Source organism: Rhincodon typus, chromosome 16 (genome assembly GCF_021869965.1).
Source record: "Rhincodon typus isolate 14 chromosome 16, sRhiTyp1.1, whole genome shotgun sequence".
NCBI classification, from domain to species: domain Eukaryota; kingdom Metazoa; phylum Chordata; class Chondrichthyes; order Orectolobiformes; family Rhincodontidae; genus Rhincodon; species Rhincodon typus.
Genome location: NC_063347.1, coordinates 26,445,852 through 26,462,312, shown reverse-complemented (window position 1 = coordinate 26,462,312; position 16,461 = coordinate 26,445,852). Strand labels below are relative to the sequence as shown.

The 16,461-nt window shown below is 37.6% G+C and overlaps 1 protein-coding gene across 1 annotated transcript in view; it reads right to left on the bottom strand.

The window, feature by feature from the left end:
• cacna1da (calcium channel, voltage-dependent, L type, alpha 1D subunit, a) overlaps positions 1 to 16,461 on the bottom strand; it is a 504,619-nt gene that overhangs the window by 196,626 nt on the left and 291,532 nt on the right. Inside the window, exons 21-27 of the mRNA XM_048606392.1 lie at positions 14,888 to 14,947; positions 9,180 to 9,286; positions 3,194 to 3,281; positions 2,996 to 3,103; positions 2,849 to 2,901; positions 2,123 to 2,269; positions 1,382 to 1,583 (exon numbers count right to left, since the gene is read on the bottom strand). Of these exons, the coding sequence (XP_048462349.1) occupies positions 1,382 to 1,583; positions 2,123 to 2,269; positions 2,849 to 2,901; positions 2,996 to 3,103; positions 3,194 to 3,281; positions 9,180 to 9,286; positions 14,888 to 14,947 (765 nt within the window). The remainder of the gene's footprint in view (positions 1 to 1,381; positions 1,584 to 2,122; positions 2,270 to 2,848; positions 2,902 to 2,995; positions 3,104 to 3,193; positions 3,282 to 9,179; positions 9,287 to 14,887; positions 14,948 to 16,461) is intronic.

The following is a 16,461-nucleotide window of genomic DNA, read 5'->3' as shown; positions in this document are numbered from 1 at the left end:
GGTTCCCATTAAAAATCTACTGTCCTATAATGGATCTACATTTGTATTTGCTAACCTTTTCATTTTTAAATACTATAGCTGTTTTAACAGCCTGGTTTTTGTAGTCTTGTTGTGAATGATGATATATTATGAAAATAGCCAGTGCCCGAGTACCATCTCACATATTCATGCGTTTCCTTAGTTTACCACAGCAGCTTGCTCTTCATGCCTTCATAGTTCCTTTCTTTAGATTTAGACCTTAGTTTTGGATTGAGATACATAGAATATTCTTTTAAAGTTAAAAGCTATAATACTATGGTCACTCCTCTCTAAAAGTTCATTCACAAGATTACTAACTGGCTCTGAATACATGATATTAGATCTAAAATTGCCTGTTCCCTTGTTTGTTTCTCAACACGCTATGCTTAGACACCATCTATTTGATGTTGGCATTTAGTTTCGTTGAATCAAAAGTTCAGTTTTTCCCCAATGTTTAGCACTGTTATTCATCATCTTGTGTAAACACCAGGAATTCATGCTCCATGACATTAGCACCCATGAGGTTTACTCAGTCTGTACATCACCCATTACTATATTATGTCCACATTTAATACATGACCCCTGATTTATTCTGTGATGTATGTTACCACTAATATTTGATGCTGCTATGAATTTTTGTTGCCAGCTATTGTTTGTTAGTTCCAACCAAACAGATTCTATAACTCTGAGATCTAAGATTCCTTCTCACTAATATACTAATCCTACCCTTTATTACTAACACTATCCCATTTAATTTTCCTTTCTTTCCTATTAGATGTTAAATATCCTTGAGTATCCAGTCCAGTTTTGGTCACGCTGAGGCTATGTCTCCATACAGCAATCAGATCATACTTGATTACTTCTATTTGTGCCATCAATTCACCTATCCTGTCATGAATGGCTTATGCATACAGATAGATTTATTTTAATCATGCCTTTTTAATATTATTCTGAATTTTGACCCAATTTGATTTTGGTATTTGTTTCTTCTGAATTAATATTTCAACTTTGTGCAACGCTTAGCATCATTACTTGACCTAAAGGCGAGATAATGCTTTGTTTCCAAAATTCTGCAGGTGCCTTTTTGAATTCTTACAGAGTTATAGAACAGCAACTAAATGAACTGCCTTCCCTCTAGCCAGCAACTTACCCAAGCTAGCAACTCTAGATTGAGCCCCAATTATACTATCAGCTAAGCATTACTGTAAAGCAGAAATAATTTCATACCAACAACAAACTTTCAGTTGAAATGCACATTCATTGCAGTCAGAAAGTACAATGCATGCCAAGCTTCAGTGAACCAAATCAATATATTTCTCATGAGAAACTGATGTTTAAACTGTCATTTTATGCAATTTCTAACCTGATTTTTGTCCAACTCGCAGTTTTTATACTCCAGTTCTCCCTGCTCCTGGAATGTGACGATCACAAAACCAACAAAGATATTCATCATGAAGAAAGCAATAATAATGATGTAGATGATAAAGAATATAGAAATCTCCACTCGATTGTTGTAGATGGGGCCAATATTTTCTCCGTTTGAGTCTATGGCTTTGTATAGCAGGCTGAAAAAAGGACAAAGTGGACGAAACAGAATATTAACACAGTTACAAGTATAAGTGTCTAAGGGGGAACAACTGTAACTGCCCTAATTGCATGATGATATAAATAAGATTTTTTCCATGTCTTTACAACGTCACTATGCATAGCAATTAAAGCAGTTCCTTTCCAAATAGTTTAAATTCACATCTACATAGCCTACTTTTCTGAGCCATTAAGTACATTCTATTGACATGAATAAAGATGCATTTACACTCTAAGCTTAACATTAGTGCAAAGTGACTTCACCTTCAGATAACTACTAAACTTGTGAAATGTACATTGAGTGTTAAGAACCAATGAATCAGAGGCAAATTAGATTAAAGTTACCTCTTCTGCTTGACATCAACACTAAAGTTGTAAGAACAAAAGACCTTTGTGGTAAATGAAATAATCACTGTTAATCTGAATAACATTTGTGTCAAATATAAAGTTGTTCAAAAACAAATTACATCTAGTGATCAATATTTCCAGCAGTTGCTGGAAAAATGAAACATATGCTTACGCTGGCCAGCCTTCAAAGGTTGATACTGTAAACAATGCCATCATAGCTGCAAGGACATTGTCAAAATTGTAATCGCTATTGTGCCAAACTCGATCACGAATTACAGGATGATCTACTTCGCCATCTTTATAAAGAATATAAGTTCCCCTTTATAAAAGGAAAAACGGTAAGAATTAAAATATGAAGTTCTCTTGTAAATAATTCATTTTAACCTAACACATATTTACTTAATGTAAATCTTATATTGGTGTATCAGCGTCCAAAAGCATTTTCCACAGACTTGACGAAAATAAAGTCCAGCTTTGCAGCCGAAATAATATAAAATGGCAGTACATTCGAATACTGACACAACAAAACACTATTTGCATGCTATTCCATGCAAATTTCCACAAATCTGTGGAAATGTTTCAGCTAACCATGGTCTTTCCAAACAAACAGGAAACATCTAAAAGGAAAAATCACTGAGCCATGCTTAAACAGTGCATTTGTTTACCAGCCTTCTCAGTGTAACATTGCTGCAGGAAGTAAGTTATGAGAAAAACTGCAGAACTAGTGTAAAAGAGTAGGATTTTAAAGCGTTACAAAAAATAAAGAAGTTTAATAGCTTTACTGTATCTTTCCACTGCCTTCACAATATGTCAATAACTATGTAGACTAAATGAAGCAAATTATCATGAAAATCAAATACTTCATCACAAAAATAATTTCATTCTCTACTTTTCTTACTTGCACTCTTCAGGGAGTTGTTTTGCTTCATCTGTACAACGATAGAATTTGCCCTTAAATATAAGGCATTTCAAATTAGCATAGAAGAGTTTTTAACTTTAGTCTAAATTGAAAGAAAAATCTTGATAAAGTATGATTAGCATTTACCTTGAATAGCTGCACCCCAATACAAGCAAACATGAACTGCAGAAGAGTTGTAACAATCATGATGTTGCCAATGGTCCGAATAGCAACAAACACACATTGAACAACATGCTGTAAAGTAAATAAAGAAGCGTGAACTGAAAGTCATATTCTAACTTGTGATCAGAAGAAATTCGATACATAGAATATCGTGAAATAGACCTTGAGTCCCTTTGCCCTGTTGATTGCTCGAAGAGGCCTTAACACTCTCAGAACACGAAGGATCTTCACGACTGAAATAGCACTAGACCTGTGTGAAAAAAAAACATTAATTTTCATTGTTTTATGGAGAATTTTGCAAAATCCTGAACATGTGATTTATCAATACAAATTCTTTGTTTCTTGATGCTAGCTAATTTAGAAACCAGTGGGTTAGAATTGCTATAGTCACCATGGTTAATGATACTGTTCAGGTGTCACACCACTTTTAAATACCCTACCAAAAAAAGGCAGAGCTTGTGATTGATATGTAGGGCACATGGCAACCAGAAATGTCTTCTCCACAGTACGTATTGGATGGCACAGAGAGATGAAACCCTGCTTAATTAGTTAACAAGTGTCACTCAAATTTGCAAACAAATGCAAATGTTATGCAATTACTGTTCAAAAGCAACAACAAATTAGTCAGATGCAGAGAAACCCACGATGATGATTGTACATGAGTTGATTATTCATGCATTTGGGTAGTTACGGATTCAGTAGTGTCGGGATAAGATGAGGACAATAGTGAAAGGTACAGAAGAATACAGAAAGAACATTTAGATAGAATGGGATAAGCAAGTTGAAACTGGCTCTGAACAGAAGAGAGAAAAAGTGGAATATAATGTCAACAGTTAGAGATCTGCAGTGGACAAAGAGAATCAAAGGATTTTAAGGGTGTCAGAGCAAGTTTGGAGGTGAAAGAAAACACGAATGCTTTTGGAATGAACATCACAAGGAGTGAAGGGAACAAAATAATGGTAATAGAGGAAGAGTGAGTGAAATTTGATGAGATGGTAGAAAAAGTAGGGAGGATTGTAAAATTATTATAAAATTATTATAAAATAAGAAACAAGGATGGATGGGGTGGGGACAGGAAAAAGAATGGAGAGGAGCTGATGATGGTGAAAGTGGAAGTCCGAAAAGAGGAACAGATGGTAGGAAGGAGGAAAAGGATGGAGTATAGAAGGAGGAAGGAATGAAGAAGTGCAAAAAACAAGGGAAAGGACAGAAATCAAAAGATGGTAAGTGATCGAGAGGAATACAGACAGAGTGATAAGGGAAAAAGAGAATAGGAGAAGATGGGAAACAGAGGACGCGGTCAAGGACTGGATAGGAAAAAGAAGATCAGTTTTTTTTAGAACTGAAAAACATAATAAAAAATTAGGATAACTGATGGTCTGGGTTTTAAAGGGTGCTGTGTTTCCTGCTGTGGTTCAACCCAAAATAAAATCTTGGTTGGGAACCTGGCCATGAAAAAGTCATGCCTTGGAACCATTTTACAGTCAGTGGGGCATTAACTATCTCTGCAAGGCTTTGACCCACATTTGTGCAGGAAATCCCATCTTCGAGAGTTGCCTGCTAATCAGATGACCGGCAACACTGTTGTCTGGCAATGCTAGGTTGAAGCAATGGCCGTAGCTAAGAGTACAGGTAGAACACAAAAAAAAACAGGAGGCCACAGAGGCTGGACGGTGGGTAAGTCCAATTTCTTGGCCTCAAGTGTGGGTGACAGACCAGGTTTCACAGACTGGGAGTAGTGTTAAAGAAGAAATACTATTTTGGGAGTATGAGGGGGCTGCCTCTGACAGAGGGAGGGTCATACCCCTGAGGAAGAATGGGCAAAATGGTAGAAAGTATGCAAGTTTGATAAGATGGAGAAAATGATAAATTAAATTAAATCAAATCAGAATTTAAGTAATAAAAATTAACAAAATAAATATATTGGCACATCCTATGTCACTTGGGTGTGGATTGACATCACACATTGGTGGGCAGCAAGACATTCTATGGCATTTTGCTATCTTAAGCTGATAAAGAACCTAAAGACAAAGGAGCAAGCCAATTAACAGTGATGGGCTTGCCCGAGTATCAGCAGTTTGACAACAGTAGCCATTTTAAGTGTACATCGCAGTATGGCAGGCTGACGACAGGGCGGTAGAAGGAGGTCAACAAAGTGAAGGGATGACATAAGAACAACAAGGGTTTGCTTTACGATTCAAAGGTGCCTTCCTGGGGATACTTATACAAGCAGAGAAAGGAGACAGGAAGTAATTACAGCAGGAGGAGGAGGCAATCACCTAGGTATGGCTAGGAGTGGCAGATATATAGCAACCATTTTTGAAAGAACCTGAATCCATTGCAAAAGGAAATTTAATGGCCTTGAAGTGACTTCCATCGCAAGTTGACACTGAAGGAGAATGAGGGATTAGGATAAATGATGGGCTGGGTTTTAAAGGGATTCTGAGGGCAGAAGTCAAATCCACCAAAAGTTGCCAGCCAATCAAACATCAGAAGCTTCCTTTATGAAGAGAGAGTTGGACAGATTGGGGTCGTCTTCCTTACAGGAGAGGATATTGAGAGGAGACATGACTGAAATATATAAAATTATGAGGGACATAAACAGGGTAGGCAGGAAGGAACTTTTCCCCTTAATGGAGGGATTGATGTCAGGGGCCATAGATTTAAGATATGGGGCAGAAGGCTAAGATGAGATGGGAGGGAAATTTTTTTCACCCAGAGGGTTGTGGAAATCTGGAACTTACTGTCCATAAGGGTCATAGAGACAGAGACCGTAACATAAGTAGGATTTAGATGTGCGCTTGCGATACCAAAGCATACAAGGCTAAGGGCCGAGTTCTGAAAAATAGGATTAGAATAGTGAGATAGTTGTTTTTGACAGGTGCAGACACAATGGGATAAAGGGTCTTTTTCTGTGGTTTAGATCTCTAAGACTCTATAACTCAGTACTTAACAGGGCCATCAGCGAGGTGGTGGCTGGTGCTAGTAGAACACCCAACCAAAGATTGGGAACTTGGCATATATAAGTGAGAGCAGCAAGTAGTATGGAGATCACAGGGGAAAGCAGGTGAGGTGAATCAGCAATAGGGGCATGTGGTAGGCTTCTATGTCACCAATTACAGTTCCCCTTGATCAGACACTAACTGCCCTTTAATACAGGGCATCTCCCATTGGTAACCTGCAATAAAAATCAGGGTCCACCTGTTATGCTGTGCTGGTGAGTGGTGGAATGCTAGTGGTGGAAGGATGAGGCCATTAAGTAGGCATTAATTCCCTCAATTGACTGAAGGATGGGAAGGCCATCCTTGGGCTTTTCTGTCATGGATTTAATCAGGGAGAAGGTGGGTAAGTGGCACTGTTCCTACCTACCACCCTCCTGCCTGATTAAATCTCTCACCCCCAACCAATTCACCACAGAGGAGAGCAAAAAGATCTCTGCTCAATGTGCAGTCTGTGACAACTACTTGGACCTTTAAGCCACGTGACACTTATAATCAAGAGGCAGCACAAGGGAATGGTTGAAAGAACATTTCAATTAAAGCATTTCTCTCCAGCAGATTTTAATCATGAGCATCAATACCTTAATAAGTTACTTAAATTAAAGGATTTTATCTCACAGCTTGTCACAAAAATGACTTTGCTGACAAACATAGTTTAAAACAAATTTTAAAAAGTGCAAAAATTCAGGATAAGGTCTGTTGTAATTTTGATTGTATTTCTACTGGTACTTACATACAATATATCAATTTTCTTCTTGCATACTTACATAAAAATTGAGACACTGGGTGATCTTCCAAATATTTGCTTCAGAATTACTGAAAAGTTATTCAAGGAGCTCCTGACAGGTTTTGTTTTGGACAAAGGTTTCAAAAATGATCTCCATTAAAAACAGACTGGTGACCTCTACTTGAGAGATTGCATATTGCAAGGCTCATCCAAATCCTTTATCTGTAAAAACTTCACTGAAGGTGGCCCTTGCAGTTATTTCCAAAAACTGCCCGTTTGTTGGAGTTGCGTAAAGGGTTTATAAGTCAAGACTGTGGATATCCCTTGAACTCCAAATTGGGACTATACAAGGAGATGGGTGTAATGGCAGGGCGGCACAGTGGCTCAGTGGTTAGCACTGCTCCCACACACCGCCAGGGGCCCAGATTCAATTCCAGCCTCAGGTGACTGTCTGTGTGGAGTTTGCACATGCTCCCTGTGTCTGCATGGGTTTCCTCCCACAGTCCAAAGATGTGCAGGCTAGGTGGATTGGCTATGCTAAATCGCCCATAGTGTTCTGGGACGTGGGGTATAGGGTAATGGGTCTGGGTGGGACGCTCTGAAGGTTAGTGTGGACTTGTTGGGCCAAAGGGTCTGTTTCCACACTGTAGGGATTCTATGAAGTTTCACAGAATCCTCACACACCCCTATATGATCCAATTGAAGTGTTCTAAGAGGACTTGTGCAAAGACGACAAAGTTCACAAAATACTTAGTCTCTCCAAGGAGAACATGGAGACCATATGAACACTGTCAATGGCATTCTGGATCTCAGAAAGTGTAGACTTAGCTCTGACGTCAACTGTCATCGTTTACTGACCAGTTGTCCAGTCAGTGTAAACTTGTTTTATTAATGAAAAATCATGGTTTTTCCAGGAAAAAAGTAATTGAATAACAATGCAGAATTTCATTGCAATGAGTTTAGGGCCATCCTTGAAGATGCAGATACTTTGGAGCAGCCTCCTCTGGTGTACTGTGCACAGACCACATTTGCAGTACTGCGTACAGTACTGATCAATTACTTATAGAAGAATGATAATGCATTGGAAACAGTCCAGAGAAGGTTTACTAGGCTAATACCTGGAATGAATGTATTGCCATACGAGCAAAGGCTACACAGGTCTGGCCTGTATCTTCTAGTGCTTAGGTGTGTCAGAGTGAAATAAATACAGCGAGGCCTGTATCCCGTCACAAAGTCACCCTTTATTTACATGTGCACAGTTCACCAACTCTGACCAACTAAGTCAGAGCCAGGCCCTAAAGTGAGATGGGTCTGAATCTCCTGTTTGTATGTCAGCCAGTTCTCCCTGATTGGGCCTGTTAACCTGGGACAATCAAGGATTTCATACTCAATGAGAATCCACCTGGCCCTCATTCCAATCACTACACAGAGGTGACTTAATTGAAACATACAAAATCCTGAAGAAAGTTGACTGGGTGGATGATGAAAGCATAGTTCCTTTTGTAGGAGAATCTACTTGTAAGGGTCAGAGTTCAAGAATAAATAGGCATTCATTTAAGCAGAGATGAGGAAACACTTTTTTTTTCCTCTCAAAGGATTGAGTGTCTTTGGAATTCCCTTTATCTAAAGGCAGTGGATGCAGAAACTTTAAATATTTTTATGGCAGAAGTACATAGAATTTTTGCTTACCAAGATGATGGAAGATTATTGGAGGTATGCAGGAGTGTACGGTTGAAATTAAAATCAGATCAGTTGTAATCTTATTAGCTTATTACAAAATAGGCTTGAAGGGCCAAGTGGCCTATTTTTGTTCCTCGTTCATATGGTTGTATGTTCATGCTCTGTTTACTGTGTACCACCATGTACGGCTGGATGTTGCAACTCAATCTGAAGGGATCATTGCCGGAGAATGTGCTCAGAGCAAAGTGAAATTTTCAAAAGGACAGTAGTTAAAAATCTGAACAGAAAAATTTGCAGGGTGTTGAAAAAGGACAGGAAGCGAGATGAACTGCATTACTTTTGCCGAGAGCCAACAAAGAAATGATAGTCAAATGACCTATTCCAGTTATATAACTAATCTATGATTCGATCATCATTCATGTTATTCATAGAGTTTTGTCAAGTGCACTAATTATATTAGCTTTCAAGACTGAAAGACCAGGTTTCTATTAATATCCATATTACATATCATTCCTTTATTGTATTTTATAAAGGCCAGTGAACTGATAAATTTTAACTTGGTTTACTTATTAGTTATCCAAAGCTGTAAGAAATTAGCCAATACATCAATCCACTGGTTTTGGCTCATGATAAGAAATATCCAGTGAAAAGGAAAAATAGACCATTGCACTTTTGTCTAATATACATAAAGTCAGGGTATTCTAAAATTGTAGATGTTCATTTAATAAAAGCAGATACTTACTGAATTCCAAAAGAAATAAGTGACACTCCCACAACTAGGATGTCCAACAAGTTGAAATAATTTCGACAGAAGGAACCTTTATGTAAAAATGCTCCATATGTCATCATCTAAAAAAGTAAAGCATGGAAAGGTATAAAATGGAAATAAGTAGTTTAAATGGTTGCAATATCTGTCAAATACTGTTCATTAACTGTCCCTCACCAGTATAACAATTTGTTTTGTTTCGAATGCAATACATAAAAAAAAAGACACTGGCAACTGAGGACCAGAAATGCTGAATCCCAATTTTCCAGCTCTTCCATTCAGGCCCATATTGTCAATTGGCCAAACCATACGTTCTGGAATTCTTACCTAAACCTCTCGGCCTTTCTCCTCATCTATATGATGTTCCTTAATCCCTATGTATTTTATCAGCCACTCACCTTAAATATCTCCTGATGTGGTCAATGTCAAATGTTGTCTCAGAACGCTAATGCAATATACCTTGTGACATTTACTTTGTGGGGGGGGGTCAGTTAGCTCAGATGGCTGGACATCTGCTTTGTGCTGCGGAGTAACATCAACTGCATGAGTTCAACTCCTGCACCAGCTGAGGTTATCATGAAGGGCTCTGCTTCTCAACCTTTCCCCTCACCTGAGGCATCATGACCCTCAGGATAAGCCACTACCAACCATCTCTCTGTAATGAGGGAGCCCTATGGTCCAGCAAATATCTTTCTTCTTTGGTAGCTCTTTTCTTTTAACATGTTGTTGAATATGCCAGTTGAAATAATGTAAGAACAAATTTTATAGATTCATTAATTATAATATTAATTTTCAGCAAATTGGAAAGTACATAATGAGAAGAACTTTAATTGTATAAAACATGCAAGAGTGGAGTGGATTGGTAATTCAAAAGTGAGAAATCTAATCCCAACCCACCTTCACTTGCAGTTTAAATCAGAGTGGATAACAAACTTACACGCCGGAACTGATATCCTACTTGTGATATTTTAAAGAGAAATTAAAATGCATTGAACTTAATTGCTGCAGGCTGGGATTCCCTGGGCCTGGGAAACACTAGGCCTCAAATAGGCAAGAACAGCCAGAATCAAGAGATATCTATCTTTCTAGCACTGATTATGGGCATGGAGGAGCAGAAGTCTTTCCTCATGGCCTCCTTAATCAAACTATTTCACACTCCCTACAACCAGGCACCATATCCATGGATTTCTCCCATCTTCTCACTCCTGAAGCCTATGAATAATCCACAACTTGTCTTTCCCTTCCTCATCCTGCTCGTGGTCCATCCTGCATCATCCTGATCTCCCAGCAATTTATACACAGAAATAACCTCTGCCACAGCCACCCTAAACCCCCATAGCTGCAATCTTGCTTTCTTTTTTAAACAATACTTTCTGACTGTTCACTGATGCTACAGGCCTTCCTATCTAGCCCATTTTCAATCCAATTAAAATCTGCTCAAGAAATTTAGTTCAAAATTTAAATCCTAACAGCACAACTTCTGAAATCTAATTATTCTGGGTTTTATGACTGTTGCACCTCCAACTCCTCCATGTCCCCTCTCCCCCAAGCCCATTCCAATTAAAATTGAATTTCAAATCACACATCTTAAAGATCTTTTGCAAAATTTACTCTTCAACAGCTGTACATTTTGTGATTAAATAGCTTCAACACCATTTAGCTGATTTAAGCATTATATGCTGTAATGATAAGCAATTTATTCAGATCCCCTACAACAAGAACACCTTAGATTTTACATTTATTTTCAGATACATTTAAAGTAGCTATTAGTCAGTAACACTTATCTTGGTTAAATAGGAGACCAGGATCATTTCCAGATCAAGGCTTGTGCTACTTTCACAAGCCTGACATGAGTCGTTGGCCATATTAGTGCAGATGTGGTGACTTAATTAAAGAGAATGGTAAATCCCTAGTTAGCATTTGCAATAAACTTAGTTATCAATAAATAGAAACTTGCTGGAAATACTCAGCGAGTCTGGCAGCACAGGTGAAGAGAAAAATTGATGGAATGTTTCAGGTTTGAAGTCATTACTCCAGCTTTTTCAGTTTTTAATTCATAGTTCTAGCATTTTCAAGACCTTCCTCTTGCAATTTTACTTGATTTGGAATAAACTGTTGAAATTTAAAAAATACTGGAAGTAGAAAATCTACATTTTAGGACTGTGACTTTTGTAGCCTGGTCAATATGGCCCTAATGCATTATCAAGAATATGACCATATTTAAATTTAGCCATAGTGCTCACACAAGGAAATGCGAAAAATGTTTATTATTGAGCTGTAAGAGGATAATGGGGACAGTGGCATTCTGAAAAATTTGGGAACTGTGCCCATGCTGTTAAGCATTCATTAATTTTGTTTTAAAATGATCTATATCCTCAGTAAGATCTACAGTTTGTCACAACAGTGTTCAGAGTTTGGAAAATGAATTGAATATGAAATTCAGAGTAAGTTACTGTGACACTAAGGGACAAAATGGGCTTGTTCTTCAAGTTTACCCAATGAGAAGACAAATATTATTTAAACGGAAAAAAACCTGAACGAAACTACAAGTTTGAGGGATTTGGCAATCCTTGTGCATAAAATTATGAAAAGCTAGTATTTAAGTTCAGCAGGTAAGAGGAAAGGCAAATGGAACATTGGCATTTATTTCAAAGGCAGGTCTTGCTAAAACTATACAAGGCACTAATCAGACCCCAGCTAGAATACTGTGAATGGTTTGGTTCCCTTATCTGCAGAAAGATGTATTGGCAGTGGAGACAGTCCAGAGAAAGTTCACAAGGTTGATCCCAGGTGGAGGGACTGAATTATAAGTAGAAGTTGATTAGGTTGTGTCTGTACTTATTGGAGTTTACAAGAATCAGAGGTAATCCTATTGAAACATGGAAGATCAAGCATGGTCTCATTGAATGATGGAGTAGTATTGATGGGCAAAATGGCCAACTTCTATTCCTAGAGTGTGTGGTTTTATGGTTTGTGGAATGAAACACAGGACCTGGTTTGGCTCCTGTTCAGTTAGTGAACCTAGGAATATGATTTGGTCAATGGAATTTGTGCCAAGAATAAATGGTTTTTCAGAGATATTTTTCTTCAACTATACAAATTTAATGTTATAAACATTTAGCTTAATAAATGTTCTTTCTTCAGGGGCATGTAATCAATTGCATTAATTTAGGCATTTCAGTGAAATCTAATTATCATGTTTGACAAATCTAACTAAATTTGTTGATAAAGTAATAGAGAATACAATGAAGGAGAAACAAATAACCCTGTCTGTTTGGATTTTAAGAGAGATTTTGACAAACTATCACGTACAAAAACCATAACGAAATTGGGAGTTATGGACCAGAAGGGTCAATGTTAGCTAGGATGAGAAATTTGGTTTATTGGTAGAAAACAGTGAGACTTGGCAAACTGTTTTTTTCAAACTGGAAGATTATAAAAAATGATCCTCACCAAGAGTCAGTGCAAAGACCACATGATTCTTTTTGAGATATAAATGGCTAGGGGATTGAAATTCTGAGTAAAATTTCAATATTTGCTGATCACATTGCACTTGGAGATGTGATAGACAAAAAGGATGACACCAATTGATTGGAACAAAACATAGACAGGCTAGCAGAATGGGTAGACAAGAGGCAAATGGAATGTAACATATGTGTACGGAGATCTGGATAGGGAAAAGTAACATAAACTAAATGGTACAGTGCGAAGATGGATGATTCATGGTCTTTCAAGGCAGTAGGGAGTCATCGACAAAACATATAGATTCTTGAGATTCCACGAATAGAGGACTTCATCAATTGGGCACAAAAACAGGGAAGTTATGCTGAATGTTTATAAAGCTCAGATTAGGTCACAACTAAGGTCCAGTTCTAATCACCACACTATTGGAAGCAGGTGAGAGTTCTTGAGAGGGTACAAAGAAGATTTACCAGAATGGTTCCATGGATGAGGGATGTGAGCTACAGGGTTAGATTGGACAAGCTGGCATTGTTCTTCTTGGAGTAAAAGTGATAATGGGGAGATTTGATAGAGGTATAAAGATTATGACTAGTTTAGGTAAAATAAAGGTAGAAAAACTGTCCTTCTTAACTAATCAAACAAAAAATAACGAATTGGAACTCACTGCCTACAAGAGTAGTGGAAGCAGAAATGATGAATTATTTCGAAAGGAAATTGGATCTGCATTTGAGTGAAAAACTTATCAGGTTATTGAGATAGAGCCAGACAATGGGATTGATTTGATTCGTTTAGATTGCTCCACAGAGAGCATGCCAGCTGGCCTCCTCCTGTGCCAATATCACTCTACTTAATGGAAACAGTCAGAGTAAGGTATATAGATACCTTCATCATGCATCTGAGAGTTGATGTTAGTTGCATAAAGCATCTCCCATTTAATTGCACAACAATTAATAATTTTATCATTCTTATAATATAAAACAGTGCAGTGCCAATACTTTCCCCTTTGATATTAGCTGAATATTTCAAGAAAGAGAATTCTTCCTCTATGAAGTTTTAAGTTGTCAGTCTGGTCTTTGCAAGTTTATTTGCATATTTTACATCAGTTTAGTGTCATTACCTGATCAATAACAATGGAAGTTATCTGATTACATTGCAGGCATGCCATCAATTTATATGGTTTTCTTGTGGAAACATAAAATCTGTGGCTTAATTCAATTAATATCAAATTATATCGTGACAGTCACCAGAAACAGACTGAGATCAGCTCAACAAGTACGCATGACCTCAAATTCAAATATTTTAGCTATATCCAGTGAAAATCAACTTCTAAAATAATAAGTTTTAAAGTTCTATATTGTTTAGTGGACGTGCTGTCAGTTTCTTAAATTACGAAATTGAAATGTTAAAAAAAATTAGCATCAGTAATTTAAGTCCTCTACATGCATTTGAGCACACAAAGAGAGGTCTAGGTTCCCTGTACAGATGAACAACCGCAAGAGTGTATAACTCAGGGACTGCCCTTTGACTAAGCTCTTGAAGTGTTTGTGTGTAAAACTGGTGCTTATAGCAAATGTTGGTTTTACAGACAGGACAATGATAGCAAATAGAAGTAATACGTAGTAAAACCAAAAGAATTAAAGCTTTATTCTTGATATCCAAATCAATTATCTTTACCTTCTTACAAAAACATTAAGTCAAATACTGAAATTTGAATGTTTGACTCAAAATTGATTCTTGATATTTCTTCTTGACACTGCCAATTGAATGAAATTTTCTTACATGATTTGTTATGCAATTAAATGAGAGTTATTGTGCTCAAGAGACAGAGTTTAGAAAATGACATGCATGATTACCTTGTTTGCCTTCAGCCTGCAGACGTCTATTAAAATATAAAGATAAAGAGAACCACAACAACATGATCTACACTGTCCAGTGTTAAGAGTTCATAGTGGATTAGGTGTGTCATTCAGTGGAAAAAAATGTCCAGAATAGGTGCACCATGCAGTCACCTATTGTGCAATTTTGGTGCCAAGAAGGAATAAATCCATCAGTTATCACACACAGCAATGTTGGACCTTTGTTACCTTTAACACGATTTCAAATGTAAACATACTAGTGAAGACATAATCTGCATAACCTAGGATCTGTAAAGTAAGCAAATAGTTTAACCATTTTGTTTTATAGTAGACTTTCATTAAGGCATTGAGCAAACAGCATATTACCTTGAACAGGATTTCAACAGTAAAGATCGCTGTAAAAGCATAGTCAAAGTAACCAAGAATCTGTAAAGGCAGAATATAAATATTCAGAACAATTTGGAAGTAAGTCACCAATGTAATAGGGAATTAATATACAGATTTCCAGAGCCCTTGCTATATAAATGTTGCACAACCTTTTTTCATCAGAACAGGTACACTAATTGCCTCAAATGACTCCGCAGCTCTAAAAGGAAACTGACTTGTCATATGTACATAATTCTGCAAATCCATAATTCTACTAATATTTTTATAATGAAGAAAATAATAAAAATATAAATTCATCTTTTCATTACATCTAATTAGTTATTTAATGAATACATCAATTTTTGTGCAAGTCAAAATCACCCTTGTCACTAACTAAAATACCAATTAATAAGCACTACCCACCAAGGGCAGTTCCAAAATAACAAAATAGAGGAGGATTGGAAAAGACCACGAGGATTAAATTAAAATATAGAGTTGGAAGGGGAAAATAATACACTCCAACTGCGTACCTCTGTCTAAAGACCTTAAACGTGCTGGTGGACACAATGTGTTCCCTCTCTCAGAGCACCTGGGCACGAACGTAGCTGCAGGAAAGGGGTAAGTAGTCAAGAGCTATGACCCTCTCCACAGCCTGCTAGCCAAAGATAGCAACTTTGGCTAGGTCCAGGAGCAGGCTCTTTGACTTGTGGAACCCAGCTCTTTTTTTCCTTAATCAAACATATTCAGAGATGTTACCTCTGGAGCAATTGGGATTTGAACACATGCCTCCTGGTCCAGAGATAGGGACACTGCCATTGCATTGCAAGAGTCCCATCACCTGGTCTCAATCAACTCTAGAGCTGTTCTATTTGACTTTTAAACAGACCTGCATTTGTAACATTAACAAACCTCCTTTATTTTGAAGAAAATAACAATGACATTTAGACAAGGTGCTTAGATATAAATTAGAAAACACTGATAAACACAATCTTCAGATGCCAATCCCCCAGTTAGTGGTGCTGTGTCAGGCCAGGAGGTAGGATCTGACTTGGGAACACAACTCTCAAAAAGGTAGAGTGGCCAAGTCTGGCTTTGCTGTTGCCTTGTAGAAAAGAGGAGTCTCAAGGCACAGGCAATGGTCAAATGGTCAACATAATGGTAACCGGCCTGTTCTTTCAGAGTAACTTTTTATCAAAAAAAATTCTACTGCATAGACATGGCTTTACCACTTCACATATTACACCAAACAGCTATGCATTAATGTACACTAGACTATTTGACTTTGAAATTGCAGATTGCCAAAATCGCCTTTGGGCTCTCCCCAGCCCAAAAGTAAGTTCTTCAAGGTGGTTGACATGTACCTAATTGGAGTTGAATTTTTTTCTGGATCAGAGACATTGTGACACTCATGTGTCATGCCAGACCAGAACCCCCTATTTTCAACTGACTGAAAATCAAGTATATGTTGTCAGCTGTGACAGAGTTGGCACCAGCCTTGTCAGGATCAGAAAATTGTGAGCCTCATGGCCAATCTCAGACACTTTAGCACAAAAATTTAGGCTGGCACTCCAATG